Source organism: Rhinoraja longicauda, chromosome 8, assembly GCF_053455715.1.
Source record: "Rhinoraja longicauda isolate Sanriku21f chromosome 8, sRhiLon1.1, whole genome shotgun sequence".
Classification (NCBI taxonomy): domain Eukaryota; kingdom Metazoa; phylum Chordata; class Chondrichthyes; order Rajiformes; family Arhynchobatidae; genus Rhinoraja; species Rhinoraja longicauda.
In genome coordinates this window covers 61,683,788-61,700,492 of record NC_135960.1, presented here as the reverse complement: position 1 = coordinate 61,700,492, position 16,705 = coordinate 61,683,788, and the positions used below count along the sequence as shown (strand labels likewise).

At 40.8% G+C, this 16,705-nt stretch overlaps 1 protein-coding gene across 1 annotated transcript in view; it reads right to left on the bottom strand.

Annotated features, from left to right (window-relative positions):
* Positions 1–812: 812 nt before the first annotated feature.
* Positions 813–16,705, bottom strand: part of LOC144596040 (glutaminase kidney isoform, mitochondrial-like) — a 78,400-nt gene continuing 62,507 nt past the window's right edge. The window contains exons 15-18 of the mRNA XM_078404120.1: positions 11,123–11,184; positions 5,977–6,053; positions 5,818–5,881; positions 813–5,072 (exon numbers count right to left, since the gene is read on the bottom strand). Coding sequence (XP_078260246.1) covers positions 4,919–5,072; positions 5,818–5,881; positions 5,977–6,053; positions 11,123–11,184 — 357 coding nt within the window. The 3' untranslated portion in view covers positions 813–4,918. The remainder of the gene's footprint in view (positions 5,073–5,817; positions 5,882–5,976; positions 6,054–11,122; positions 11,185–16,705) is intronic.

The window sequence follows — 16,705 nt, the reverse complement described above, 5'->3', positions numbered from 1 at the left end:
AGATATTACCTTGTGTTCATTGGGAAACGTTGTTATACTTTTGTTTCTCAAACTCTCCAAATGATTTCCCATGTCCCATAATCTACACCTAAAATATTCCAGTTAAAGAGAGCATTCCAGGAGTGATACGGTGGAAACAAGAAAATCGAAAGGCTCATTAGCTTAGTGATTAAATAGACAATAGGTGCAGGAGTAGGCCATTCGGCCCTTCGAGCCAGCACCGCCATTCAATGTGATCATGGCTGATCATTCTCAATCAGTACCCCGTTCCTGCCTTCTCCCCATACCCCCTGACTCCCCTATCCTTAAGAGCTCTATCTAGCTCTCTCTTGAATGCATTCAGAGAATTGGCCTCCACTGCCTTCTGAGGCAGAGAATTCCACAGATTTACAACTCTGACTGAAACAGTTTTTCCTTATCTCCGTTCTAAATGGCCTACCCCTTATTCTTAAACTGTGGCCTCTGGTTCTGGACTCCCCCAACATTGGGAACATGTTTCCTGGCTCTAACGTGTCCAACCCCTTAATAATCTTATATGCTTCGATAAGATCCCCTCTCAACCTTCTAAATTGCAGTGTATACAAGCCTAGTCACTCCAGTCTTTCAACATATGTGCCCTTTCTTTAAACAAATGCAGCATGCTTAATCTTCTGCCCCAAAGAATTAGATGGAAGTTAGACATAATTAAAATACATAACTTACTTTCATCTTGGGAAAGAGGGAAGTGGAAATTCACTGTGTTTGTTCACCTTCTTAAAAAAACCAGATTACTTATGCAAGATAGTGAAGCCATCTCCCACTGCCATCTTCTCACTGCCCGAGAAGAAACTGAGGATATGAGTCATATCCCCTTTAAAACATTTATAACCATCAAAACTATGGAGAAAGAAGATCAACCACAACTAGCAAACATATGATTATGAAAAATAAAGCAGCCATTTTAGATTCTGAGACTTTTCTGCATCTTATTTATTCTGCATTTAACACACCCTGATTTGCCTATATGTTTTTAGATAAATATCTTGCATTGCCAGCAACACTTCAAAATTAAACATTACAGATTGAAAAATATGGTGCAACATTGAAAAACAGATAAATTGCTGTCAGCAAATGTATTCAACAAAGTGCCAAGAAACACATACATGTTACAATATTGAAAAACAATCACAGCCACAAACTGTATCTTGGTTTACGCACAAGCAGAGGCCAATGCTATCACAAGCTGAGCAAAACTAAACCGAGCGCGATGTTTTGACACATACAATTATTGATAATTTAACAGCGCAGACCAACAGGTCCTACATTGAAATTGGAGCATTGGAGAGAAATATGTTTCAAAACAAATTCGAAGGATAAAACTATGCTGCAATGCTGGAATCTTTCTAAAATCCCAAGCAACAAAAGTGCATCAAGGAAACCTTGGCAGCTAACCCTCTGGCACACAAAATATGCATGAAATGCAGTTATTGGTATCCGAAAGGAATGCAAATGGTTCATGCAAAATGCAGCAGCATGCAGCTTTCTTAAACACGTCAATGCAAATGGGTCAGTAAATCAGACACACTTCAGATGCACTCCTACACTGAAAGTTCCAAGACATGGTCCTTTGAGCACCTTGTCTTGAAAATATGCACTTAATCAAAGTTCATCAACAAAAGAAACAGAAACAAGCCATGCTCAAAATAAGGATGGAAAACATTCTGGTATAGCTCCAAAAAAAAATTTGGGCATTAGAATGGTAGAATAAGTTCATTTGGTTCAAATTCAAAAAACAGGTAGCCTACATGTGACCAAAAGGAGTGAGTATAATGGATTGAAATTGTTCCACCCACACTGTGCATAACATTTAAAGCCAGGGGTGCAGTGCTCACCAGAGCGCTGCTCCGACACCTCTGTTAAAAAAAAAAGCCAAAATAAACAGCGGGGAATTTTAACTAGCGACGAATTTAACAGCGGCCGCTCAGTTAACCTAAAAAATTAGCACTGCAACACTGTTTAAAGCACTAAATAATGCAGACTTTTGCCGAACACAAAATTTACAATCAAAATAACTGACAAACATGTTATATACTTAACAAAGGCATAAACTATGCAGTATTGTATCATGCTTACAAATTGTAGAGAACAATGAACATCAGAGGCAAGCTTCATACAATACTAACAATCTACCCATGACAAATTGCAGCCTGTGGCAGCAATTCCACAGGACGGTTTTGTAAATTTTAAACTGGTTTTAATTCTGAAATATAATACTAGTTTTCAGTCTATTTTCAATAAATAATCAGACCAATTCCAACACAAAAACAGTATCTCTTATTCGTTTCACAAAATGCTGGAGTAACTCAGCAGGTCAGGCAGCATCTCAGGAGAGAAGGAATGGGTGACGTTTCGGGTCGAGACCCTTCTTCAAACTGATGTCAGGGGGGCGGGACAAAGGAAGGATATAGGTGGAGACAGGAAGATAGAGGGAGAACTGGGAAGGGGGAGGGGAGGAGAGGGACAGAGGAACTATCTAAAGGTGGGGAAGTCAATGTTCATACTGCTGAGCTGCAAACTTCCCAGGCTAAATATGAGGTGCTGTTCCTCCAATTTCCAGTGGGCCTCACTATGGCACTGGAGAAGGCCCACGACAGAAAGGTCAGACTGGGAGTGGGAGGGATAGTTGAAGTGCTCAGCCACTGGGAGATCAGGTTGGTTAAGGCGGACTGAGCGAAGGTGTTGAGCGAAACGATCGCCGAGCCTGCGTTTGGTTTCGCCAATGTAAAGAAGTTGACATCTAGAGCAGCGGATACAATAGATGAGGTTGGAGGAGGTGCAGGTGAACCTCACCTGGAAAGACTGTTTGGGTCCTTGGATGGAGTTGAGGGGGGAGGTAAAGGGACAGGTGTTGCATCTCCTGTGGTTGCAGGGGAAAGTGCCCGGGGATGGGGTGGTTTGGGTAGGAAGGGACAAGTGGACCAAGGAGTTACGGAGGGAACGGTCTCTGTGGAATGCAGAAAGGGGAGGGGATGGGAAGATGTGGCCAGTAGTGGGGTCCCGTTGTAGGTGACGGAAATGTTGGAGAATGATTTGTTGGATACGCTGGCTGGTGGGGGTGGAAGGTGAGAACGAGGGGGACTCTGTCCTGGTTACGAATGGGGGGAGGGGGAGCAAGAGCGGAGCTGCGGGATAAAGAAGAGGCCCCAGTGAGAGCCTCATCTATAATGGAAGAGGGGAAGCCCCGTTTCCTGAAGAATGAGGACATCTCTGACGCCCTAGTGTGAAACACCTCATCCCGGGCGCAGATGCGGCGTAGACGGAGGAATTGGGAGTAGAGGATAGGCTTTTTGCAGAAGACAGGGTGGGAAGAAGTGTAGTCCAGATAACTGTGCGAGTCAGTGGGTTTGTAGTAGATGTCAGTCACTAGTCTGTCAACTGTGATGGAGATGGTGAGGTCCAGAAACGGGAGGGAGATGTCGGAGATAGTCCAAGTATATTTAAGAGCAGGATGGAAATTGGAAGTGAAGTGTATGAAGTCAATGAGTTCTGCATGGGTACAAGAGGTAGCAGAGTGAGTGGAGGGCTGCACGTTCAGGAGGGGAGAGGTTAGATTTATTCACGGGAGTGGAGAATTTGAGGCGGTTAATGTCACACCGGCAGTTGGAGATGAAAAGTTCTAGTGAGGGTAGTTGGCCAACCTGGGGGGTCCAAGAGGAGGGGGTCCGCTGGAGACGGGAGAAAGGGTCATCACTGGGGGGTGAGGACTCCTTCCCATGGAAAAAGGCTCGGAGGCGGAGGCGACGGAAGAAGAGCTCCACGTCATGGTGGACGCGGAACTCGTAGATGTGGGGGCGGAGGGGAACAAAGGTGAGGCCTCTGCTGAAGACAGACCGTTCGGTGTCTGAAAGGGGGCGATTCAAAATGCCACTGACAAATTATCCCTGAAAATGTTTACAACCAAAATTTCAATGAAAAGTGAATACAATTCTAATTAAATCCTAATTATAGCAAGGTATCCAAATAATTTGAATTTCCCAATAGCATTTACTCAAATCAATAATTTGGATAAAACGTTGTACGGATTATTTTTTGAAAAAAATGTTGTGGGAACTTGATAAAATAATACAATATTTTTGTCACTAAATCATTTGCATTCCTTGGAGGCATTTACTTACAACATTTACAGTAATGAAACATGAAGTCTCTTCTGCTTAATGGCCCTTAAAAATGAGGGAAAAAAAACATAAGTCAGAACTGAATGAAACAGTAAGCTAAATAAAAAGGGATGATGTCAAGCAACAAATCTCAAGCAAACAGACCCCAAGCAACACTGGAATATTGTTTACATAACCTACATCTTGAGTCTGATCTTTTCGTAGCCACCCATGAAACAAATTTCAATGCAACTGGTTGTTCAAAGTTTTGTGCAGGTAAAATAGCTTCTACTGGTAAAACACTGACAGATTCTGGTAGACATGATAATATTCATTCACATTTTACAGGAGTTTCCAACAAGTTAATATGATCCACAACAATAACAATTTTTGACGCCATTTTTTCTAAAACTAGATACTTTCCCATGTTTCTAGGCCAGGAGATGGGAGTGAATACTTTCTACTATTCACATCATTTAGGACTCCATGGCAATTTCATATCGACTACAAGCCAATAGTAGTTTTCTAAAAATCTTAAATTGTGCTGAGATTATCCTGCTCTTTTTTAAAAACACAGGTACTTCAAGTCCCAGAGTGATTGTTCAAACTGAGCACTGGCTTTTTCTCTTAATTTTACCTGGGCCTCCAGTTTCTCTGCACTACATCAAAAAAATATCATCTAAAACACCAGAGCCAAAAAAATACAACACTATTTTACAAACATCACTCAAACATCAGTTTGGTTTTGGTAATTCAGTACAGAATTACTGTTGGACATTGAAGAACTATACCATGCTGTCTATGTTCTCCTTGGAGTGCTTTTTTTTCCCATTGTTTGAGTCTTCTGAAGGTATATACTGGTTTTGATAATCTTGAAGGATTGTTACAATATCATGGTGGCCAAAGTGAATCGCCTCATCCACTGGTGTGTTGCCCCACCTAAAGTTTTAATAATGATAAAGCAAAATTAAAATAGTATTTTCCAGCTGAACAGCCTGAAAGAAATCGCAAATGGCATTATAATCATTACCACAATTTTTCAGCAGGATTTACATCCAAAGTAATTGAACCACTTACTAAAAATCAACTTTTGAAAATGAAAAGAGATTTTTCCTCTATCATGTTTAAGGTTTCGTATTGAGCCAAAGATTTTTCTAAAAATCACTCAGATTGCTCCCTCGCCAAGTTTTCCGTTCAGAAGTTTTATACACATTTAGAAAATTGTTTTAAAAAGGAAAACTATTGAAACAGGTGACTGCTTAGAATTAATATTGTATTTATGAGAGAGAACTTCAGAATTAATCAAGACATTGCCACAGGTATCCCAATTATTAAAAAGATATTAACAAGATAGAATCAACAGGCCAATTTTTGCATCATTTCTTTTAATCGCTGTGCTGAAAACCGCATGGATATATGAAGTTAAATAATTACCAAGTTAGGTATTTATTCACAAAGTGCTGGAGTAACTCAGCAGGGCAGCATCTCGGGAGAGAAGGAATGGGTGATGTTTCGGGTCGAGACCCTTCTTCAGACTGATGAAGGGTCTCGACCCGAAACGTCACCCATTCCTTCTCTCCCGAGACGCTGCCCGACCTGCTGAGTTACTCCAGCACTTTGTGAATAAATACCTTCGATTTGTACCAGCATCTGCAGTTATTTTCTTATATAATTACCAACTTACCTGTCTTTGGGGAATGGATTTACTTTGCAAGCTTCTAACAAAAAGCGAACCACCTCCACATGGCCTATAAATGAAAGCAAATCTGTGATATTCTGAATTATTAATTGGTTTCCTTAGCATGGTATACGTGTTATGCCATTTCTAGAAAACAAATCATACCTTCAGCAGCTGCTACATGCAGTGCTGTTCGTGAATCATAGTCCCTCTGCTCCATATCCATGGCGGATAAAGCAAACCTGCAAACACCAAGAGAAAGGCGACTGTTTTCCACATTTTATAAAGTCTCACGGTAACTTCACATTTAAGTTTTTTTATTCCATTATATGCAGATAAAATAATCTAAGATTTAATACTTCTAAAAAAAAGTGTAAAAATATACAAAAATTAAAATAAATAAGATGCAAATTTAATTTCCAGGTCTGATCTCCTCTTCATATGACTTGCAACTGTACAATTAAGCTTCTGGGTGTGAAATAGTTAATAATGCTGAATTAATGTTACCCGGGTCCTGTGAGACAGACATCCACTGATTTATTTTTGTTGACAGCACTTTAACAACCTAATCTGGACCAATCCATTAACTTAATTAAGACCCTTATATATAGATGCATAAATATATAGATGCATAAATATATAAGGGGTGGCACAGTGGCGCAGCAGTAGAGTTGTTGCCTTACAGCGCCATAGACCCATGTTCCATCCTGACTACGGGTCTGAAGAAGGGTCTCGACCCGAAACGTCACCCATTCCTTCTCTCCCGAGATGCTGCCTGACCTGCTGAGTTACTCCAGCATTTTGTGAATAAATCGATTTGTACCAGCATCTGCAGTTATTTTCTTTTACTGACTACGGGTGCTGTCTGTACGGAGTTTATACGTTTTCCCTGCGACCGCATGCGTTTCCGTCGGGTGCTACAGTTTCCTCCCACACTCCAAAGACGTACGTACGGGTATGTAGGTCAATTGGCTTCTGTAAATTGTCCTTAGTGCGCAGTATAATGCGAGTGTATGGGGTGATCGCTAGTCGGCATGGACTGTAAAGGACTGTAACAGGTTGATGGGCCTGTTTCCACGCTGTATCTCTAAAATCATTGCCCAAAACATGCAGGACAAAGAGAGCGGTTGTATCACCGGTCCTCTGCCTGCACTTTAATTCCCATTGTTTACAACAATGCATTCTGCATTGACCGCATTAAATTGTGTCTTAATTAATGACAAGGAGAGTTCAAGCTGCTCAGGTATGATAGATTATTTAAGATTTTTTAGGAATATTACTGAATATTGCCTGCGGAAGGCACGCAGCACCATCAAGGACCACAGCCACCCAGCACGCAGGCTGTTCTCCTTGTTACCGTCAGGCAGACGATACAGGAGTATGGTTGCACGTACCACCAGACTTAAGAACAGTTTTTGCCATCAGGCTTCTGAACTCATAAACACATTTCAAATCATATATGTTGATTATTTTTAATATTGTCTTTTTACCTATTTTTAATATTGTCTTTTTACCTTACTAATGTCATTTAAAAAATCTTATTTATCCTTGGAATATTACTGCTGAGGTGACCCGTTGTCTTGTCAAATACATTTCATTGTATCGTTGACCCTGTGCCAACCTACATATGACAAATAACATTTATTATTATTTATTATTATTATTATTATAAAACTCCAAAGAATGCCTGTGCTGAAAAATCTTACATCGTCCACATCTGATCTCAAGATGGCGCTAGAGCGTGACGATTCTTTGCATGCTGGTTCCAGAGAAGGATCCACCACCATCTGATATAAACGCTCTACTGCTTTAAACACAACCTGGTCTTTGTGAACAGTGGCTTCCCCTCTACCATTGCGAACAAAGATCTTACCCACATTTCATCCATTTCCTTTATCTCTTCTCTCACTCCCATTCCTCTAGGAAACAATAAGGAGAGTTTCCCTGGTCCACCCCATTAACCTCAACGGATCAAACTCCACAATTTCTGCCATCTTCAAAGACATTCCATCAATGGACACTTTCCTTTCTCCTCCCCTCTCAGCATTTCACAAAGAGCCTTCCCTTTATGACTCCCTGATCCCCTTCCACTAACAATCCTCTGTCTCATGGCACTTTCTTTCCCTTGCAACCACAACCGATGAAACACTTGCCCTGTCACCTCTTGCCATCCCACCATTCAGGGATCCAGGCAGTGAAATAGTTATTCACTTTTACTTCTTCCAGTCTAATGTATTGCATTCGGTGTTCACTATGTGGTGTATTCTACACTGAAGAAACCAAAGGTAGACTGGGTGACCATTTCGCTGAACACTTGTGCTCGGACCGCAAAGGCCTGCTGGATCTCCCGGTTGCTAATGACTTTAACTCCCCTTCCCATTCCTGTACTTTCTGTCCTGGGCTTCCTCCATTGCCAGAGTGCAGACACATGAAAACCAGAGGAACAGCACCTCATATTCCACTCGGGTAGCTTACAATCAAAGTGTATGAACGTTGAATTCTCCTATTTTAGATATCTAACCTACTAACAACCCCCCCCTTTGTTTCCTGTGCCTCACCTGGAACCGCACACATTTCCTCTCTTCCCCCTATATTCCTTCTTTGGCTTCACAATTCATGCAACGTCTCTCATTATTTCTTTATCTCTCACGTTTTGGCTTTTCATCACTGGCCTTTGTCCAACTATCTGCCGATCACCTGCATCCACCTGTGACATGCCAGACTTTGTCCTGCCCTCTCCTCTCTTCCAGCTTTCTCCTCCCCTCCCCAACCACAATTAGTCTGAAGAAGGCTCTTGATCCAACCTGAAACGTTACCCATCCATGTACTCCAAAGATGCTGTCTGACCTTCTGAGTTAGTCCAGCACTTTCTGTCTGTATTTGTAAACCAGTAATTGCAGATTGAGTAATCGCTTTAGGGGTAAACCGTCTGCAATGGTAACTCTGCTGTTGCCTACCACTATCTCCCCAACCCATTCCCATTCTGAGCCATCGGTCTATGGCTGCCTGCACTGTAATGGCAAGTACCAAAAGAAATTCAAGGAACAGCAGCTCATCTTGCATCAGAGCACTTTGCAGCATTCTGGACTAACATTGAACTCTACTGCTTCTGGAAAATTGAATTGGCAGTCTATATCAGTCATCCAATCCATGACATTAGCTCAGCCTGTTTTTTTAACCACTCCTTTGTCTCTCTGGGAGTGAAGGACACATCCAGCTTGATCTGCCAGGCTTGTCTTTCTGCTCTGCATTTCCCAACTGCAACATTCTGTTGTCTATGTTCTCTTGCACTAACTGCTCCCATTCACTCACTGGTCAGATAACCTTGTTAACATTTTATTTCCATTGACACCTTGGTTTTACCCGATCACAGACATCCCCTCTCCTCCACCCTCCCAGCAGTTTATCAAAATTCTCTTGTCCCCAGTTTGGATGAAGGGCGTTCAACCTAAAAGATTAACCTTAATCCTCTTCTCACAAACACGGCCTAATCTGCTGAGCATTTGCAGCATTATTATTAGTAATCTGAATGGCAAAGGATATAGCTAAGCCTCTCATATCAAAATTAGATTTATAGAGGTCGAGTGAGTTCCTTCAAGTAAAAATTAATGACAATTAGGATTTTATTTCTTCATGTGAAATCCTGCAATTCATATCCTCAGAGGCTGACCCTTCATTCAAAATTTTCCATTTAACTGAACTGAGTCAAGTAAATTTGAAAGGAAACCGAAGTAGTCTCCAAATATATTTATTTACATCATATACACAAAATCTCAGAGAGGGACTCTGTCATCCTACTGTTGTCAGCATCAGCAGCAATTTGCAAATGCAGCAGATATTCTAACATGATAAATGGGCACAGAAAATTATTTGCTGGAACTATTAAATGCAGCTGCATAAGCATTTTCATTTCTCTGACTTCTATTGTAAACTGGATACTCTAATAAATCACGACTGACAAGTAACATACTTCGGGGGAAAAAAACATTGCAGATGGCAAAGTTTACAGTGGCTTAGGTTGTTCATTGGTCATCGAATGCAAGGGGGAAGGTGTACAGTTGATAGCAAAGGATGAGCAGAGGGAGCTTGAGATCCAGGTTCATAGCTCCCTGGAAGTGGCAACACTAGCAAATAGAGTGGAAAAGAAGCATACCCTCATTGGTCACAGCATTGGGTATAAGAGTGCAGGAAAACATGATGCAGCTCCACAAGACATTAGTTGGTTTGAATTTGGAATATTGCGTGCTTTACAGGAAAGATGTGGATGCTTTAGAAAAGGTTAGAAAAGGTTCACCGGAATGTTGCCTGGATTAGAAGGTATTGTCTACAAGGAGAAGTTGGACAAATTTTGGACAAATCTCTGAATATTGGAGGATGAGGTGAGACCTGATAGAAGTATTTAGATTTTTAGATTTAGATTTAGAGATACAGCGCAGAAACAGGCCCTTCAGCCCACCGAGTCCGCGCCGCCCAGCGATCCCCGCACATTAATACTATCCTACACGCACTAGGGACAATTTTTACATTTACCCAATCAATTAACCAACATACCTGGGCGTCTTTGGAGTGTGGGAGGAAACTGAAGATCTCGGAGAAAACCCACGCAGGTCACGGGGAGAACGTACAAATTCCGTACAGACGGCACCCGTAGTCAGGATCGAACCCGAGTCTCCGGCGCTGCATTCGCTGTAAGGCAGCAACTCTACTGCTGCGCCAATGTGCCGCAGGTGATGATGAAAGGCATAGAGAGGGTAGCCAGTCAGAACCATTTTGCCCCGGATAGAAGTTTCAAAGACTAGATGCCATAGCTTTAAGGTGAGAGGGGCAAAGTGGAAAGGAGATGCGCTGGGGCCTGAGGGCCTGTTCCTGTGTTGTGCTTTTCTGTGTTCTATGTTTGTATTAATGCCACAACTTTGTAGTTAATTAAAACTTGCATTTATTGAATTGGCACATTACATCCTTACGGCCTATTTCAATTCCATTGAAATCCCTTACACTTAGTCAACCAAAGTACTTAATGCAGTTCCAATATTTCTTAATGAAGTTCCAAAATCATTTTGTTGCACTTTTTAATAATACGCTTTGTAATAACCTAATCTTTAATCTGGAAGGAGCGATAATAACAATTCTCAATGCCTATACGTCTCAATTCCCCACCCCTTACCCATTGTTGTAAATGAAAGCATCTGGTAGTTTTGTCTATATCTTACAGACCACAACCTAGATTATTAAATAAAGATATTTGCAAATGCAAGTCGACATGCCACATGGAATTGGTGAAACACATAAACCAAATTGTGAAAAATCTTACCTTCTGAGTGCAGACACATCTCCAGTATAGGCAGCAAAGAGAAGGTTGATTACAGACTTCACCTAAAAGGGGATAGGAAAACAAAAGAGCATTTTGAATTCACTTCAAAACATGCATCTTTAAAAATGTCAGGTTTATAGTTGCTTCCACAAATACGAAATAATTAAGGACAATAAAGTCATTAAAAAATCCCAGTTTCTTCCATGCAGTAACCATGGGGATCTAGAAACATAAGGAACCGCAACATAATCCAAGTACAATGCCATTTATTGCTCTAAATTCATCACCCACCCCTTCCCAATGTGCCTTGAAGATTAAAACCTTGGTTGGTAACTTCACCTTCACCCTCTCAAACTTGTATCAGACTCACTCATATTCTGGCTATTATTGGAAAGCCACTTTCAGATCAAGTGCCAGATTGATAACAAACTTTGGTTTGTTACTTTTCACGAATACCAAGTGACACGCTCCTCTGCAGACCCCAAGACTTGTCTCTATTAGTTGAGATTATATGCTTTTGGTTGCAACAATTTAAATTTTGCTGAACCCCCCCCACATTTTCCATCTTTTCCTGATATTGACATTCAGGCATCCCCGAGCTCTCTCCACAATTATATCCCCTCTATTGCACAAAATGTAGACAACTGTTCTGAATGCATTCTTAACATTTGATCCCGACTATTTCTATGGTCATTTATTCTTATTGAAGTCCCTTATTTTCGGTATTGCAACTCTGCTTTTCCAGTGCCCAAGCTGTAGCAGTATTTCCGTGATGCCAGCTAGATCGAACTTGAATGCATGCTTGTAATTTGTTTTTCTTACGCTTCGTAGCTTCACGTACAAAGCTCCCATATTTCACAGTTTGCCCTTTTGTTATACTAGTTTGTTATTCACCAGTATGTTTTGGACTTATTGGTCATATTGGGTACAAGAGGTTTGACAAGATCAAACTAATCCACATGAAGCAGTAATAGACAGATTTGGCACAACAGAAAATAGAGTTCAGCCGATCCAGAACCCTTGAGAATGCCAGGATTGCACTTTGAAGCTTGATTTGCTACGATGACTCAAAAGTAAATGAACATTAAAAGAATCAGAAAAGCCTGCACATTAGTGATGGTTGCAAATATTCTGAGTGCAACAGCTACAAATTTGCGGCATAACCCCAACCTACGCTGGAAATTGGTTTGTGATTTATACATCTGTGGTGACATGAAGCACTTATGAAACAAATTCATATGGAGGTGAACTCTACATTACAGCCATTCAGGTTATGACAATTCATCCGTAGAGACATTAAAGATTTGAGTAAAATTCACTCTTATGGAATTTCTGTGGAAAAAGTAATAAAAAAAAAAATGAACTCATATTTCTTGAAAATCGCAACAGACCAGTTTTGAGTCGTAGAAGCATACACCGCGGCCCTTCGGTCCAACGTTACCATAGTGACCAAGGTGCCTACCTGACCCAGTTCCATTTGCCCGCATTTGGCCCTACTCCTCTAAATGTTTCTAAGCCATATGCCCAAATGTCTTTTATATAGTGCAATTGCCTTTACCACGACCTCTGGCACCCCGTTCCATATACGCAGCACCTTCTTGTCTCTCCCTTCTCGGAAGGAAACCCCCTCCCTCTCCAGCCCACCCCTATCATGCAGGAGTCACTTGTAGTTACACAAATCCAATCCATGAACAATTCCAAATAAACTCCTCAGTAGCATATTATCTGATCCATCCGGTCAGTTTTAAAAACAGTAGAATAACAGGGATCAATAAATGAAATGAAAGAAATAACACATTTCCTCCTCTTATTTGCAGGATTAATTTGATGGATGAATGTACTGTGTAATAAATTAAAGGGTGATAAACATGTTAACTTTCAAAGAAATGATAGGAAAGATTATTCTGTAAAGTAAAAAAACAAAATACATTACTTTCTAGATGATCTTCATTGGTGTAAACTTCCCTTTAGTTCACTCCTGTGATCTCAATTGTTGCAGAAGATAGACACAAAAAGCTGGAGTAGCTCAGCGGGACAGGCAGCCTCTCTGGAGAGAAGAAACGGGTAACGTTTTGGGTCAAGATCCTACTTCAGACCAGTCTTTTTGTGTCCATCTTCGGTTTAAACCAGCATCGGCAGTTCCTTCCTACACATCTCAACTGTTGCCTCAGGTTTGAGGTGATGCACCGAGCACAACCGATGTTACGAGAACATGGTTGAGGAAGATATGCCATGCTCAAGAGTAATAAATATTGCAAGAAGATCAACATGTATTGTCATTGAGATTAACAGTGTGAACTGCCATGAGGGGATCAAAGTCCTTTATGTCTGAGAGTGAACAGAGCACAAACTTCCCATGGATTACAAAGCAACCGCTAAATTCCTTTGCTCTGTACTCTGGCACCGCCAAATATAAATATATGTTCCATAATTTTTTAGAAGTATTAACATGGATTAATGCACATCAATAAGCACCACAAAAAATATAAGTTAACATTTTATCCCTACAAACGTCGATCAGGTGCTCTAGATTCAGATTCAGTTTCTTCCCCAGTGGTATCAGGCAACTGAACCATCCTATTGACAACTAGAGAGTGGTCTTGAGCTACTATCTACCTCATTGGAGACCCTTTGGATTATCTTTAATCAGATTCTACCTTGCACTAAACGTTATTCCCTTTATCATGCATCAATCTGTACACTGTGGATGGCTCGATTGTAATCATGTATCATCCTTCTGGGCACCATAATGTTGCTATGGACAACACCTCCACCTTAACTAGATGTCTTTCACTAGCCCTGCTGTTCTGCCCTCGTTTGTCCTTTGAGTTAAACAGAGAATGGATCTGGAGGGAGACACAAAATGCTGGATTAACTCAGCGGGGGGCAGGCTGCATCTCTGGAGAGAAGGAATGGGTGACGTTTCGGGTCGAGACCTTTCTTCAAACGCGAAACATCACCCATTCCTTCTCTCCAGAGATGCTGCCTGTCCCGCTGAGTTACTCCAGCATTTTGTGTCTATCTTCGGTTTAAACCAGCATCTGCAGTTCCTTCCTGCACATGGATCTGGAGGAGTGAGTGATGGAGTGGCTGATCAAACAAGAGATGGTAATTTTAGCTGATTGCTAAAAGCATCACTTGCAGCAGTGCAGAAAGCCACATAACACACACATGCTGCAGGAGGGCTGCTTTAAAATCAATTGTTTTTAATATGGTCAGTTTTGTGGACCCAATGGCATTACATTTTACCCAGTGGATTTGCTAAGGATTAAGATTTAAGCACAAGGAACTAGAGATTTTATTCTGCAAAAAAAATTTCTTAGAAATCATTTTTATCAATGATTAAAATAATCAGTGCTCAACCACAGTTTTGTCGAAATCTCCTTATTTGCAACAACACATCCAAACTTCTGAGAGATGAAACTTCGAGGAGACTGTGAATGTACTTAAATGGGCAGGGCGTGACATCTTAGATAATAAAATTAGTACTTTAAAACTAAATTTGTGTGAATAGTAGTGCGATATGGTCTCAGATTTGGCTACCACTGGCATATCTTTTTTATCATTTCTAACAAGTCTAAAATTAATTTCCAAGACATGCAAAACAGATGGAATTCTAAAAAAAGAAAGATGTCTACATTTGGTTAAATAACAATTAATTACAAATTCCATGCAGAAAATAGTGTTAAAGTTACATTTTAACAAGAACAATTCAAATTCATCACTCATGGATGTTTAGAAGTGATAAACTTTCTGTGTTTTTTCCACTTAAGTGCTACAAATGTTCTTCAGCCATCTGTTTCACCAGCACATTAGGTCAAGTGTGATAAACCAGGGGTGAAAACAAGCCATTCAACAAGTATTAGTTTGACTGTCACATCATTCAGCAGATAAAAAAAAGGTTGTTTTCCTTTACTAAGCATTTTCACTGATACATCAGCCCATCAAACCAGGAATGTCAAAGGAAGCTGACAAGGTCATTTCTGTAAAGAGTGTAAATGTATACGATGAATATCCATGAAATGATTTGCTGTAGGCAGACAGACAAAACGGAATCCAATTTAATTATAGGCACTTTTAATAAGCACGAAAAAATTGTGTGGCCTATTTATGCAAAATTGCAAAGTAATAAATTCAGTTTCGTTTAGTATTGTCGCGTCTTCTGAGGCACAGTAAAAAGCTTTTGTTTGTGTGCTGTCTAGTTCAAGACTCTACATGATTACAATCAAGCTGTCCACAAATAAAGTATACAACATTTAGTGCAAGATAAAGTCTGATTAAAGATAGTTCAAAGGTCCCCACTGAGGTAGATGAGAGGTCAGACCCACACTCTAACTGAGGAGAGGATCGTTCAGTTGCCTGGGAAGAAATTGTCCCTGAATTTGGAAGTATAAGTTTTCAAACTTCTGTGCCTCTCGCTTGATGGGAAGAAAGAAGAAATGAATGAATGAATAAGTTTATTGGCCAAGTATGCAGATACAAGGAATGTGCCTTGGTGCTCCGCTTACAGATGACAACACAAACATACAATTAACAATTAAGAATAAAGCATAACCACATCAAAACAATAAGGATACAACATTACGGTCTAAACATGTGGGTGAAAATAAACCAGAGCAAAAAAGAGACTACAGACTTTGGTTATTGAGTAGAACTATCACTCGTGGAAAAAAGCTGTTTTTATATCTGGCTGTGGCTGCTTTGACAGTCCGGAGTCGCCTTCCAGAGGGAAGTGCTTCGAAGAGTTAGTGGCCAGGGTGGGAGGGGTCAGAGATGACCTTGCCCGCTCGCTTCCTGGCCCTTGCAGGGTACAGTTCGTCAATGGGGGTAAGGTTGCAGCCAACAACCTCAGCTGTGCGAACAATCCGTTGCAGCCTCCAGGTGTCGTGCTTGGTGGCTGAGCCAAACCAGACCATGATGGAGAAGGTGAGGACGGACTCAATGATAGCAGTATAGAATTGGACCATCATTGCCTGTGGCAGATTGTGTTTCTTCAGTTGCCGCAGGAAGTACATCCTCTGATCGGGTCAGACTGGTCCTTGATTATGTTAGTGGCCTTGCCAAGCCAGCATGAAGCGTAGATGGAGTCAATGGAAGGTAAATTCAGTGAATCCATGAAAGTAAATATCAGAGCAGAGTTCTGGCCACAATTTGTTTTCTCTCTCCTTCCTTACAAACTGCTCACCTTCTGCACCTTGAGACAAGATTGCCATCCTTCATTTGTGCCTGGAAACTCGATCCTATTTTCCTAATTCTAATGTCTAACCATGCAGGTCTGAATGGATCTTGGCATCATTTAAACTTTTGTTGCACTGTACCAAAAAACAAGCCCTGGCATTAAACAAATTTACTCAGCTGCAGTTAACTAAAGTTTATAGTATTTAGGCTATTCACTTCTTCCAATTTCCTCTTCAGATATTTCAGTTTGACTTTTCTTTTTGAATATATTCCAGTCTCATTTTCTATATTTTAACATTGTAAATCCTTATGTTTTCCTGAGCTTCTGGAAAGATGCAAGAATCATACAGTACAAAAATGGTCCCTCACACTTCAGTTTCAAAAAACTACGGCAAATCCTTGGGA